At 43.2% G+C, this 15,363-nt stretch overlaps 1 protein-coding gene across 1 annotated transcript; it reads right to left on the bottom strand.

The window, feature by feature from the left end:
- Positions 1–8,380: 8,380 nt before the first annotated feature.
- Positions 8,381–14,143, bottom strand: LOC117191250 (PHD and RING finger domain-containing protein 1-like). Its single transcript, XM_033396167.1, has 2 exons — positions 13,971–14,143; positions 8,381–9,253 (listed from the first exon to the last, which is right to left on the bottom strand). Exons 1-2 carry the CDS (start codon positions 14,031–14,033, stop codon positions 8,657–8,659), a joined length of 660 nt encoding a protein of 219 aa, XP_033252058.1. The 5' UTR covers positions 14,034–14,143; the 3' UTR covers positions 8,381–8,656.
- Between the last annotated feature and the right edge of the window lie 1,220 nt (positions 14,144–15,363).

Here is a 15,363-nt window from a genome sequence, read left to right as displayed (position 1 = left end):
CTCCGAACCTTTGACTGTACTTTCGCACTTTGGTTTGGCTGCCTTCATTTACCGATTTCAATCGCACTCGCTGATACTTTCCGCACTCGGTCTTACATTCCGCACTTTTCAGTCCAGGGCTGTCGCCGTGGCCTCCTTTTTATAACCTCTCCTAGCGCGGGCCACGACGTCGCTGCCTTGCAGAAGCGGTACATATCCCACTCGGCGTACAGTGGGACATTTCGCCGTTTCACCTTGCTAAGTTAGTAACTTCTAAACAAATAAAGATATCTTCATGAAAAAAACGCATTTGCAAGAAAAATCCTTTAAAATTCAATTTGATTAAGTAAATTATGCTTCAATGTCTACAAGCTTCACAATAATGGGTTAAAGTTTAACTTAGTTGCCGGTACATACATATTTTCCTATGTAAAATGCTCAATTTGTATTTTTGTACTATAAAATATTATTTTTCATTTAATTTTTAACTTAGCGTAATTTTTCAAAATTTAAATTAACAAACAATTTGTTTTTATTCTGAAAGTTTGTTGAATTGTTTTGTTTCTGTAAAATAGTCCTCCACTTCCTGCTTAGTGGGAGGAATATCTAATAAACTTATGATTTCTGAAGAATAACTGCTTGCCGACTTATTTTGCGATCTCACATATCTAATGGATGAAATATGGATCTAATATTGATCTGGGTGGAAGATGATCACAACATGTTGATAAGATCTTGATTTTGCTTAACTCGTGATGTCTTGCTCAAATTCATATTCCTGTATTTTTCCAATCTTTGTTTCTCGTTTCCTGGGCTTCCTCTGATATCTTTCCAATTGGAAGGCTCTGATGTTAAATTAAAATTTGACCATGTACCAAATTTTTATGAAGCGTGGGAGTTAGCTTCTTCTCAGGATATTTTTCCAGTAACAGCTCTGCAGTCTTCGCGGCATATTCACCAAACTTGAGGGTAACAGCTCCGAACTTGGAACGGCAGTGGTCAGCCCGACCACAGTCTTCCTCTTTTCCAGCTGAAGATCCTCGGAAGGTTCGAAATGAGCGTTCTTGGGCCAGTTTTCTTCTTCCTCTTTCAGAAATTATGGTTCTTCAAACCAAATTGACTGAACGATTTCGTCGACGTCACAACCTCTTGAGACAATATCTGTTGGGTTCTGTTTCGTGGGTACATGCCGCCACGTAGCATCATCTGACCACTCTTGAATCTCGGCCACAATATTCGAAACGAAAGTCGACAACGATGATGGATGAGACCGTATCAAATGAAGAGTTACTTCTGAATCCGACCAATAAACGACTAGTTCGATGGGAACGTTTAACAGAGGCATGATTCTGTGGCATAGATCTGCGGGAAGGTGAACGGCAAATAACTCAAGTCTTGGGGGTGTTTTGGTCTTGACCAGCGCTACTTTAGATTTGAAAGTCAACTCCGATATTTTTAAACCTTCTGCAGTTTTGCTACGTATATGACGCTCCATAGGCTCTAATGGAGGGGTCAGAAAAGGCATGTATTTGAATCGGTGACATCGTATCTGAAGACACAAACTGAGATATGGATATGTCTTCCAATTGAGACAGTTTTTTTTTAAACTTATTCCATGCTGTTTCCAAATGCAGCGGAATCGATTCATCCCAATCTAGTTTGTTAAGCCAAAGATCCTGCAATAGGATCTTGCCTTTTGTGACGATGGGACATAGCAAACGAAGGGATTCAGACAACTTAGATGTTACCGATAGTATGTTCCGTTTTGTCGCTCGGAGACAATTCAATTTTAAACTTAAAAGCATCGTCAGTAGATAACCATGAGACTCCTAACGCCAAAAAGTCATCGATGTAAAAGTTGGACCTAATAACGTAAGCAGCTTTATGGAATGAGAGCTCACTCAACCTTTTCAAACACAGGATAGCTAAGAATATGGTTGATCCAGTCTTATATGTTCCGGTATTGGGCTGGTATATTCTCAAGGACTCAGAAGGGTCTCTTCTCTAAACTATGAGCTGTAACTGCCGATTCGCTTCATTCACCATCACTTGGCGATACATCTTTTTGACATCGGCAGTCAGGGCAAACCTGAGCAGACGGAAACGGAGCAGTGTCAAGTATAGTTCCTCTTGAATGGCAGGTCCGAACATCAGAATATCATTCAAGGCCACCTGTGAGGACGTCTTGGACGAAGCATCGAACACGACACGGAGTTTGGTAGACGTACTTTGGGGCCTCAGAACACACTGATGAGGGATTACGTAGTGTGGAGTAGAAGGAATCGTATTGTCAGTAGGAGACATATGACCTAAGGAGAGGTACTCTGCCATGAATTCCAAGTACATTTTCTTCAACTCAGGGTCACGATGCAATCTCTTTTCAAGCGATAAAAACCGCCGTTTAGCAACCTCAAAGGAGTTGCCTAAACAACTTGGATCTGATTTAAACGGGGGCCTTACTTCGAACCGACCTTATGACAGTACCTGTGTCGTCTTACGATAGTGTTCTTCACATAGCTTGTGCTCAGGTGTGGCAATGGTAGATGGCATTTCTTCCAGTGAACAAAACTTTTTCAAGGTCGATTGATGGATACTAGCAACTCTTCACTGCAACTCAAACTATTTGTAATGTGAAGAGCAGAACTTTTGGTAACATATTTTCTCGAAACAACCCAGCCAAGATGGGTTATCTGAAGAGTTGGAAAGTCAGGAACTTGCTTAATTTGACCAACAGATAATAATTCAAAGAACGATTATGGTCCTATCAGCATATCTATTTTTTGTGGCTTGTAGAAATAAAGGTCTGCCAGTGGTAGGTTCTCTGGGATTCCCCAATCAGTCACTTTCACTGAAGAAGACACTGGCTTCGTATCGCTTGCTGCATCAAAGGCGGCGATAAGTGACATTATCTTTCCCCCTTTGTTACAATCGTCAGCTCTTCCAACTCGGTGCATATGCATCATCACCTGTTATCTCCTTGATTTGCTCTTGCAAATGGTTCGCCTTTTCAATTGAAGCATTCGAACAATCTAATCTACATTGTAATTCCGGTAATTGTAACGGAATCGACCCTTGGTCTCATCGATCCCCTAAATTTTCCCTAAATTTAGATTTGTGGTGAAAATGGATGTGTGTAACGTCCAGAAGAAATCGTTTGAGTCGATTGAGCCCTGTCTGTCTGTCCGTCCGTCTGTCCGTCCCTATGTCTTCTAGAGTGCAAAATCTGAACCAGATCATACAATTATTATAGCCAGAATCAAGAAAACAATTTCATTCTCTCTCGCTCTCTCTCTCTCTCTCTAACACACAGGTTTCATGGTCGGCTTTGCCTATTGAAAAATGTGAGTTCAAGGATCTCACAGACTATAAGAGCTAGAGCAACCAAATTTTTGATCCACACTCCTGTGATATCGGACCTTGACGAGTTAGTTTCAAATTTCGCCACACCCCCTTCTGCCCCCGCAAAGGACGAAAATCATTCTAAGAGACTATTAAGGCTAGAGTAACCAAATTTGGTATTCACACTCCTGTTAGATCTCACTATAACACGTATACTTCAAAATTTCACGTAACTGCGCCAGCTCATCTGAAATTCGTACTCTTATATCTCGCATGGTTCTAGACTTGATCGTTTGACAGCTCAAATTGGCCCCTCTGCGTCTTATTGGCATAAATATATTAAATTCTCGGGTTTTTTATGGAACTTCTCCGGTTACAATGTTTTTTATGGAACTTCTCCGAAATGGCTCGACCGATTTTCTTGAAATTTTATGTGCTTTCGATTAAATATTTTTTTTTGTTAATTTAATATTTTTTTTTGAAATTGATGATGCCACATTTACATTAATTGCTATTGGCTCAGATTCTTGGACGTTGACATGCAATGACTGCATCTTTCAAGAGGCGATGCAGTTACTGCACCGTCAAGTGGCCCGTGTGAAACCAGCAGAAGGCTGTTACGCGCGGATCCCAGGCAAAACGCAGCCCTCCTCCCGCCCAACCGACCGAGGGGCGCTGCCGCATGACGCACGGTGCGTAGCCGAACCGAACGCGAACATGCAAGAAAAGCTATTAGACTAACATTCGAGGAAAACTAAACTTACTAAGAAACTAAGCATGCAATCAAAATACAAATACCACTACAATTACTAATTAATAGAAAGGTGTGTAAGGATTAGTAATTTTATAAGAGGAAGAGAATTAGTGGTGGATATAATATGGTAGAGGGAATTATAATCCGAGCATAAGACCCTAAACGGTTCATGCAAGGAATAATTCGATCTACAAAGTGGAAGGAACAACGGTATAAAATTTCTAGTCAGTCTAATAGGAATCGTAAAGTTTATGCGGCTCAACAGATCAGGGCTGTCTATGTCACCCCTGATCAAGTTGTGCATAAATTTCACACCAAGCATTTTTCTACGGTTAACTAAGAATAGGAGGTTTACTAATAGTTGTCTACTAGAGTAAGATGGGAGTCTTACACCCGCATCCCAGTTAAGGCCCCGCAGAGCAAAGAGTAAAAAGTTTTTCTGTACTGATTCTATACGGTCCTGGTGTACTTTGTACTGAGGGCAACATACACCAGAGCCGTATTCTAAGATCGGACGAACAAGCGAGGTATAGAGAGTCTTTGTTATATAGGGGTCGTCAAATTCCTTTGACCACCTCTTTATAAACCCAAGCACGCCCATGGCCTTATTTACCATGGTAGAAATGTGTTCGGAAAACTTTAACTTGGAGTCTAACATAACACCCAGATCATCCACCAGGGTAATTCTCTAAAGAGAACCACCAAATAGGGTATAGGGAGCCAACAAAGGGCTGGAACGATGAAATGTCATAGCTTTGCATTTCGAGGCATTAAGGTGTAAAAAGTTTGCACAACACCATGACTGAAAGCTATTGAGATCGGCTTGCAAGCGAGAATGAAATGAAATGTCCAGAGTTTAACATCATCCGCATACATAAGTACTCGAGAGTATTTTAATACTGAAGGCAAGTCATTAATAAAGAGTGTGGAAACATTTTGGGAATAGCGGATAACTTTGCTTTACCTCTATAATTTTTTGCATCAGATACCTTCCAGATCGGGGGGAAGTAAGAAGAATCAATGGACAGGGTGAATAGTTTAAGCAAAGGTCCACACAGAGCCTCGGCGCAGTACCTGAGTACACAACCTGGAACACCGTTTGGACCCCGTGAAAACACTGGCTTAACTAGTCGAAGTACATGAAGTAAAGAACATTCATTTAACAAGGGACTGAAAATGCCGTTCGACCTCGGTAAACCGTATGGGTACGGATGACCAGAGTAGCTTTCCTCAGAATAGGTGGTTTGGAAAAATTGGGCAAAAAGATAGGCAATTGCCTGATCATTATTTGCCAACGTATTACAAAATGATAGCGAGGATGGGTGTGTAGAAGTTCTACGCTTACTGTTTACGAAGCCGTAAAACTGTTTAGAGTCCTGAGAAAAACGTATCATGCATCGAGATAGGTAGTTCTTATAGTATTGTGCATTAAGAACTGAAAAGTTTGAACGAGCTATTACATAGCGAGAGTGAGAAGTAGTAGAACCAACTTCTTATAATTTTTTATAAAGTCTTGATTTTAAGTTTTTTAGACTGGATAACTCTTTGGTAAACCAAGGGGGTTTTCCAGATCTAATCGGACAAGAAAGCGGGACACAACAATCCAAAAATGTGCCAAGAGCATTGTAAAAAATGTTTGTGCTTTTTATCACATCAGTGCACAAGTACAAAGCGGACCAATCAAAATCCCTAATGGGTTTATTAAGCTTCTCAAACTCGGCTTCACGAAAGCGTCGGACACGTTCAGGTAGCCTACTCGACCGATCCAATACAGTTGGTCCTTTATTTTGCGACATTTCGAAAGTAGGGTGGTAGGCGTCTTCAGGTATAGTGAGCGGAAGGGCTCGGGTTAACAACATTATGGTCGGATCCGATACAAAGCACAGATCAAGCAATCGACCCAAGGAATTTTTCACATGATTGACTTGACACAGGGACAGGTCAAGCAAGCCGTCAACGAAGTCATGTCGTGACATGGGCACTAGGATACTAGACTCGTTTACCGAAGACCAAACAGTTCCTGGCAAGTTAAAGCCACCAAGAACTATCATACGATCTTTATCAGATAGCGAGGAAGAAGCAGCGGTTAAAGCGGACAAGTGCTGCTCATAAATTGAAATATCCGAAGAACGTGGGATATACGAGCAAGTAATGAATATAGCGAAAGCGGGAAGAATCAGTTTTACACACAGGAGTTCCAGTTCCTGTTGAACTTGGACTGTGAAGTGTTCCGACGTGAAGTAAGAGTCCACTGCAATTAGAACCCCCCCTGCACGTCGAGACGAACGTTTCTTTCTAAAAGTTGTGTACCGACCTGCCAAAACCTTAGGTGATAGGGAGAGATTGATAACACAACAAAAGCTACCAGACGAGAGCGGACTGCAATGCAATGTAATGCGTACTCACCCACTTCAACAACACAAACACGACAAGCCGACGCCGAAAAATAAAAAGTTAAATAATGTTTTAACACAAATCACTCGCGGAATAGAATAGTTTTCCAGATTGTTGGCTGGTTAGGAAATTAATTAAAGTTTATTTAGGAAAACACCGGCCGTTTATTCAAAACAAAAGGAAAAAAATGCGGAGCGTAAAACAAAAACGCATCTGATCACTACGAAAGAGAACGAACTGTGATTGGCGCGATAAGCACACAAAATTTTACGAAAATCGGTAGAGCCATTTCGAAGGAGTTTAGCAACAAAGCTTGTGACAGGAGAATTTTATATATACCATAATAATAATAGGCAATCCTGTGAAGTGTCACATTTTTAGTTGTTTTTTTGTTTCAGCATCACTATTTCCAAATATTTCATTTCCATAGAATAAGGTAACTGTATTGTTAATGTTAATCCCAAGTTTTGCACATGATCTACGTACATAATATAATAGTTTTCTTTCGATTTTAAGTTTCGGATAGTCTATCGTATTTAGTTGCTCCTGGTGTATTATTATAAATTTACATTTAACTTGGATATGAAGCACAGATCCAAGATTCAAGATTAAGCTAAAGTCACAGGAACTATTGTCAAGATAATCATATTCTATTATTTGTCCTCTTCGCTATTCCCAAGTCTTCAAGATTTCTTATTGATATTGCACTTTGAAACCTCACAGAATAAAAATCTTTTTAGCTGAAATAAACAGACGTTCTGTTGCGTTTCCATTTGTGATATGCTTTGTTCCTTAACGATATATTATGTGCAATACATTGGTTGAACCACGCATTTATCCTTGATGCAATCTTTAATTTACGCAGCGGTACGAATTTCTCATAAGGACATGTTACGTGCGCGTCTTTGTCTTTGGCGCTTCTTGAGGCGTAGGTATACACTACCCATGCGGCACGCCATCTTGGGGCATAGAAGATCCTGCGCCTGCTTGTTAATGTGGAGGTTGACAAATTGGCCCCCTTCGTTGGGTTGCGGGCCCCAACGCGCAAAATCTTCTTTTTGTCCTTTTGCACTTCTGGGCTTTGCCCCCGTATCAGCTTCATCGCTCCACAAGTATCTTTGCCTTTTGGTATGGTCGGAATTAGCTCCCTGTCCACCTCTGCATCCCCTCGCTATAACACTTTGAACCTCCCCGAAGCAGTGAGTGAGATACCTGGTTCTGACAAGCAGGTTCCTCCGTTTTGCTCATTTAGAGCACGCTCTCCAGATCCGAGTCTGCTTTGACCACGGCATCCGTGCGGCTCAGTTTGGAGTGAGTCAGTTTTGTAGGAGTAGCTTTGCAACTGTCATGGCAAAGGTGTGACCGTCGGCGACACGCAGAGGGGATTTCTCCTCCCCGTGCTCGCCGGTGATAGCAATCACGCTTTTCATCGACATTTGCGTTGACATCCCAACCCGGGTTTCAACTGTCGTCTGATCGATATTTATCCCGAAAGTCCATTCGTAGTTAATATTTTTCTGGAAAATCACCCCCTCGCGTTTCATGCCGCAGGCATCTGGAAGACCGTAGGAAGACTCTGGAACCTTGCCTTAGCTAGAGACTGCATTACATCTGTCTTAGCAAGCGATAATGCATTAACCAGTCCAGGGTAATACAGTGGCTATTGCACAGCCGGCGCCCTCGTGGAGGCTTCAGCTAGAGGATTTCCGTCAGTCTATCCCAAGAAAAGAGCCTGAAAAATTAAAAGAGTTTTTCTAATCAATTACCGAAAACTTTGGGTGGCTGTAATTTAAATTATTTATTTGGCGGGGCGAAAAACTTGATACGCTCGATCTAATTCAAGGTTGGCGAACAACTATATTTTCTTCACAATTCAAATCTCTTACTCTAGCTAACCTACGGTGGCAAAGCGGGGCGAATTCGCCAAGAGCGAGAGAGCGAGCTTTTATTGCGCTCCCGCTTTGCCCTAGCCTAACTTACACTAGACTTGATAATTCAGATCAATAACTAATAATTGTGGCCATGGATGGAGGGTCACGCAACACCGGCCCCGTTGAACGCCTGCATCGGCTTCAACACATTGGGAGCGGCGCTAATTTGTGTATGGGCCGCCGAAAAACCGCTCCAGTGCTAGTCCTTATTTCGACGACCCTGACCATGCCGTCCTCTCCTACGTGCGTGGCGATGCCCCTACCCACGAGCCACTCCTGAGGCGGCAGATTGTCCTCGGCCACGATGACGAGGTCTCCTTCCTCGAGGTTCGGTTGCTGCTGGTGCCATTTGCCCCGAATTTGCAGCCCCAAGACATATTCGCGGGACCATCGCTGCCAAAACGCTTGCCTGACTGACGAGACAAGTCGCCATCGCCGCAATCAACTGAGACTCTCCTGGTCCGGAGTCCGCAGTGCTGGGGGGGCGATGAGCGACCCGCCTGACAGCAGGTGCCCGGGTGTTAGGGCCTCGCCGTCGCTTGGATCTTGGCTGATGGCTCCCAGCGGCATCGAGTTCATTATGGCCTCGATGCCGACGAGGACTGTGGCGAGCTCTTCGGCGGTTAGGAGCGCGCTGCCTACCGCCCGTAGGAGTAGGCTCTTGGCAGTTTTTACACCTGCCTCCCATAGCACTCCCATGTGAGGAGCTCGCGGCGGTATGAACGCAAATTCGCATCCGTTCTTTGACGCGAAGTCGCGAATTGCGTCTCCTTGCTCCTTGAGCCTGATCCGCAGAGCGCTGAGATGGCGGCTCGCTCAATGAACGACTTGAGAATATCCTCGGCGCCCGACGAACCTTTGAAAAGCCAACAAAAAACAATCAGTGGTTAGATCGGAAACTATTTCTAGGTGAACCGCCTTGGACGCAAAACAAACAAAAAGCGCAATGTATGACTTGTATGGGGGCCTTCCGCGAATTTTCAATGTCGTGTGCACTGGTCCACAAAAATCAACGCAGCAAATTGAAAATGGGCGAAGAGCACGGAGTCGATCTGCGGGTAAATTCCCCATGAGTTACGTCAGCAATCGAGGCTTGCATTTAAAACAGCGCATACACGATCGAACTGTCTGACGGCAGACCTCCTGAGCGTTCACTATCCACACGCTCTGTCGAAGGATGCTCACAAGTGCTCGTGGGCCGACATGAAAATTCGAATGGTGCAGATGACGAATATAGCTTCGCACGAATTGCGAGCGCTTAGTCAAAAGCAGAGGAAACTTGGCATCGTATGATATAGGAGCTTTGGCTAGTCGCCCCCCCACTCGCAACAACGAAAAGTTGCACCAAGTCCCTGTGTCTGGATGGATGAATGGGTTCAACCGCTGAAGACTAGGACCAATTGTAGATCCTTTCCTAACCTTTTCAATTTCTCCTTGATACTCGTGATGCTGGATGATTTCGACAATTTTATAAAAAGCTTCATTGTATTCGGTCGGTGAGATAGTTTTTTCGAAATTTAGGCTTGGGTCTTTACATTTTCTTATAAAGCGAAACACATACACGAACACTCTAAGCAGTTTGAGGTGTGACGAGAATCCCCCGATGACATCTAACAGCTCCGAACTTCGCACAGCCGCGGTCAACCCGACCGCAGTCTTCCTCTTTTCCAGCTGAAGATCATCGGAGTGTTCGAAATGAGCGTTCTTGGGCCAGTTTTCTTCTTCCTCTTTCAGAAATTATGGTCCTTCGAACCAAATTGACTGAACGATTTCGTCGACGTCACAACCTCTTGAGACAATATCTGCTGGGTTCTGTTTCGTGGGTACATGCCGCCACGTAGCATCATCTGACCACTCTTGAATCTCAGCCACTCTATTTGAAACGAAAGTCGACAACGACGATGGATGAGACCGGATCCAATGGAGAGTTACCTCTGAATCCGACCAATAACCGACTCGTTCAATGGGCACGTTTAATAGGGGCTTGATTCTGTGACAGAGATCTGCGAGAAGGAGAGCGGCACATAACTCAAGCCTTGGGAGCGTTTTGGTCTTGAGCGGCGCTACTTTGGATTTCGAAGTCAACAATGATATTTTTAAACCTTCTGCAGTTCTGCTACGTATATAGACGCACGCTCCATACGCTCTCATGGAGGCGTCAGCAAAGGCATGTATTTGAACCGGTGACATCGGATCGGAATACACAAACCGAGATATGGATATGTCTTCCAATTGAGATAGTGTATTTTTCAACTTATTCCACGCTGTTTCCAAATGCAGCGGGATCGACTCATCCCAATCTAGTTTGTTAAGCCAAAGCTCCTGCAATAGAATCTTGCCTTTTATAACGATAGGACTTAATAAACCAAGGGGGTCAAACAACTTTGATGTCACCGATTAATATGTTCCGTTTTGTCGCTCGGAGACCCATCACTGAATTGTCAATTTTGAACTTAAAGGCATCGTCAGTAGGTAACCATGAGATTCCTAACGCCTTTGTCGACTCTGAATCCGAGATTGTTATGGGTTTGGCTGTGCTCTCAGATGCGGTGATCTCGGGTGAGCTTGAAAACCACTTAGTCAACTCAAACCCTGCGGTCTGAAGAACCTGAGACACTTCGGACTTAATTGCCCTTAGCTCCTCTACGCATGCAGCACCAGTCAACAAGTCATCGACGTAAAAGTCGGACCCAATAACGTTAGCAGCTCTAGGGAATGAGAGCTTCGCAGACTCACTCAACCTTTTCAAACACCGGATAGCTAAGAATGGGGCTGGTCCAGTCCCATAGGTTACAGTGTTGAGCTTGTATAATCTCAAGGATTCAGAAGGGTCTTTTCTCCACACTATGAGCTGAAACTGCCGCTTCGTTCACCATCACTTGGCGATACATCTTTTTAACATCAGCAGTCAGGGCAAACCTGTGCAGACGGAAACGGAGCAGTGTCGAGTATAATTCCTCTTGAATGGTAGGTCCCACCATCAGAATGTCATTTAAGGCCACCTGTGAGGACGTCTTGGACGAAGCATCGAACACGACTCGGAGCTTGGTAGACGTACTTTGGGGCCTCAGAACACACTGATGAGGGATTACGTAGTGTGGAGTAGAAGGAATCGTATTGTCAGTAGGAGACATATGACCTAAGGAGAGGTACTCTTCCATGAATTCCAAGTACATTTTCTTCAACTCAGGGTCACGATGCAATCGTCTTTCAAGCGACAAAAACCGCCGTTTCGCAACCTCAAAGGAGTTGCCTAAACAATTTGGATCTGATTTAAACGGGAGCCTTACTTCGAACCGACCTGATGATAGTACCTGAGTCGTCTTACGATAGTGTTCTTCACATAGCTTGTGCTCAGGTGTGGCAATTTTCTTGGTTGATGGCATTTCTTCCAGTGACCAAAACTTTTTCAAGGTCCTATCGATGGATACTAGCAACATTTCACCGCAACTCAAACTGTTTGTAATTTGAGGAGCAGAGCTCCTGGAAACATATTTTCCCGACACAACCCAACCAAGAAGGGTTTTCTGAAGAGTTGGAAAGTCAGGACCTTGTTTAATTTGACCAACAGCTAATAATTCAAAGAACGATTCTGCTCCAATTAACATATCTATTCTTTGTGGCTTGTAGAAATAAGGGTCTGCCAGTGGTAGGTTCTCTGGGATTCGCCAGTCAGTCACATTCACTGACTGTTCAGGGTGATAACCTGAAATTGATTTCAGGATCCAAAAATCAAAGGAGAACTCACTACCATTTATTCGCGACTTCACCACTGTGTGTATTTTATCCTTTACTTGAGAATTAGATTCACCAATTCCAAGCAAGTTAATACAGGACTCCTCTCTACGGATCTGTAAGCGATTAGCGAGGTCCTCGGTAATAAAATTTGTTTGTGATCCAGAGTCGAGCAGAGCTCTGGCCAGAATGTGTTCACCGCTCTTAGTTCGGACGCTTACGATCGACGTAGCCAGAATTACCCTGTCCAACGCTGTCGCATTCAAAACATGTGACGTGGAAGATTGATTCTGATTTGATGGAGGAGAAGGACTCTCTTGGGGTGGTGGCAACGCGAGACTATTAGCCGACACTGTGTATCGATGCAATAATGCATGATGTGAGCGGCTACACACTCGACATTTATTGGCTTTGCATTTTACAACAGCGTGGCCTTTTCGCAGACAATTAATGCAAGGGATGCCGACTTAGCAAACTCAAACCTTTGCATTACCGAGAGACGCGAAAATGAAGGGCAATTTGACACTACATGGTCTCCTGAATTGCAGTAGCTACAAGTTTGCTGAGTTCTACTGTTGGTGGAAGTGGAAGAACAAGCAAATGAACTGCGATTATGTTGCTTGCTTGGCATGACTTTGTCTTGCCTTGGCTTGGTCGATTCTTCAGCAGACAGATGCTGGTATCGACGATTCAAGACTTTCTCAAATTCGGACCAAAGCGGCAACTTCTCATAAGTAAGCTGTTCATCCCACTTTTGTTTCGTCACTGGGTCGACTCTGTTTAAAACGAGATGAATGAGCATTGCATTCGAAATTTTTGTATCATCTCCGATCGACAGTAACGATCCGTAAATCGACGAAACAGTATCGATTAGAGTTCTTAGAGATGATGCAGATTGATGCGACATTCTCGGCAGATTGAACAATGTGGAAATATTATTCGTGAAAATCAAATAATCGTTGTCATATACTCGTTTTAGGCCAGCCATGGCCTTTTCATAATTTGCCTCGGTGACTTGGAACGCCTTTATTGTTGCTAATGCTTCATCAGAGAGGCACGAAATCAAATGATAAAATTGTTCGATCACCGGTATGCTGTTGTCGCTATGGACTAGTCTCTCAAAAAGGCTAATGAAATTTTTGAATTCCGAGTGTTTACCACTAAATTTGGGTAATGCCAATTTCAGAAGTCTAGCATGAGTTGGGGCTGAAGAAGACACTGGCTTCGTCTCGCTTGCTGCATCAAAGGCGGCGATAAGCGACATTATCTTTCCTTTGGTGACAATTATTAGCTCTTCCAACTCGGCTACATATGCATCATCACCTGTTATGTCCTCGATTTGCTCCTGCAAATGGTTAGCCTTTTTAATTGAAGCATTCAAACAATCTAATCTACATTGTAATTCCGGTAATGCAAAGGAATCGACCCTTGATCTAATCGATCCTCTAAGCGGCGAATGCTTTTTACTCGACTTTTGAGCTTAATCTTTAAGTCTTCAAGAGTGGATTTACTTTTTTCTGCCATAATGTTTGTGTATGAAGATTTTACGCGACAGTGATTGCAGTAAACGAAAGATGTATGTATGTATGTACATATAACTGTTGCGTCCAAATAGCGGTTCACATATGTATGTCTGTATGTGTCGATATGTATGTATTTATGTGTTTTTAGTTATATTTATGCAATTACTAATAAAATGCATGCACTCAAGCTCTACTATATGTATATCATACGTCTGTGCCTAGAATTGAAGGCGATGTGCAATGTTTTCAGCACAAGACACCTCAAAGAGAGATCTGAATGTCTTTTGCTCAGCCTTCAATTTTCTGCACAAATACCTCTGATTCCTCTTTTGGATCTTTGAATCCAACTGCTACTTTCCTGTCTTTATCGCAGGGCATCCCTCGGCGGTAGCAGAATTTGCACAAAAATTATTGTTGGCGCGACCGACGCGATGATATTTTACAAATTGATTGCCGATTGCACACACACACGACGCGGGCAACGAATATGTTTGAATATGTATACTGCAATTTCTTGTGTCACTGTCACTTATTGTTGTTGCCTATAATTCACTTTACAGTCCACCCGGGGGCGCCATGAAAAATTAGAAGAGTTTTTCTAATCAATTACCGAAAACTTTGGGTGGCTGTAATTTAAATTATTTATTTGGCGGGGCGAAAAACTTGATACGCTTGATCTAATTCAAGGTTGGCGAAAAACTATATTTTCTTCACAATTCAAATCTCTTACTCTAGCTAACCTACGGTGGCAAAGCGGGGCGAATTCGCCAAGAGCGAGAGAGCGAGCTTTTATTGCGCTCCCGCTTTGCCCTAGCCTAACTTACACTAGACTTCATAATTCAGATCAATAACTAATAATTGTGGCCATGGATGGAAGGTCACGCAACAGAGCCTGTATAATTTTAAAATACACATAAATTCTTTATTCATATAACTAGAACTGAATAGAGCTGCGCTTTTAAGCAGGTCCCGTAATTTAGTAAATGCCACCAGTAAATGCTGGTGAGACAGAGAGGGACCGGCGGGATCGGGCCGTCAGTGGTCTAACGCATGACCATGTATTGTCATGAGATCACGCCATCGGCCTGATCCCGTTACGGGAGTATGGAATGGAGGAGCGCGCAAGGAGTGACGCTCGCGGGCGACTCCATGAGAGACCGGGAACGGCGGGATAGGGCCGGCAGCGGACCGGTGCATAACCAAAATTACGTCACCAACAGGGTCCTATGAATGACGGAATGGATATGCACGAAAACGCCGATGGAATGTTACCGAAGCCGCACAGTGGCGAATCACACGAAAAGAGTGGAAAAAGCTTAAGATTTTTAGCGCTTTGGATACAATAAATACACGCATCTAATAGAGAATTTTCCAAAAACGGCTATCACAGCTCTAAAGTCCCATAAAAAATCAGGTTTTTACCGTTTTTCGTGCGAAGGTGTGGCAGATAAATTGGTATAGAACCAAAACGGTTCCAAAGCGTAGAATGCGCTTTTAGACTTAGGTAATAAATAGTTCAAAGAACATATACAAAAAAAATTTCGGGAAAATTTAGGGATTTATTTTCGTAAAATTCAGTCAAAGTTGAAAAACTGCTAAAAAGTTAGGTAATAATGAATCCATTTGATCAGGTACACTCCATATCAGAATAATTTTCCATTTCGCGCTACCTTAATTATGTCGTCGGTTATGAATGAATATGCAGGCT

This window comes from Drosophila miranda (genome assembly GCF_003369915.1).
Source record: "Drosophila miranda strain MSH22 chromosome Y unlocalized genomic scaffold, D.miranda_PacBio2.1 Contig_Y1_pilon, whole genome shotgun sequence".
NCBI lineage: Eukaryota > Metazoa > Arthropoda > Insecta > Diptera > Drosophilidae > Drosophila > Drosophila miranda.
The sequence above is the reverse complement of the archived record's forward strand: the minus strand, read 5'-3'. Positions and strand labels throughout refer to the sequence as shown.

What these genes read in the sequence shown, in the direction of transcription:
- LOC117191250 (XM_033396167.1), bottom strand. Translation starts at nt 14,033, where the DNA reads ATGCCCTGCGATAAAGACAGGAAAGTAGCAGTTGGATTCAAAGATCCA. An exon ending in ATCCAAAAGAGGAATCAGAG is followed by an intron (nt 9,254 to 13,970) that starts GTATTTGTGCAG and finishes GGCTTTTCAAAG; the next exon opens with GTTCGTCGGGCGCCGAGGAT.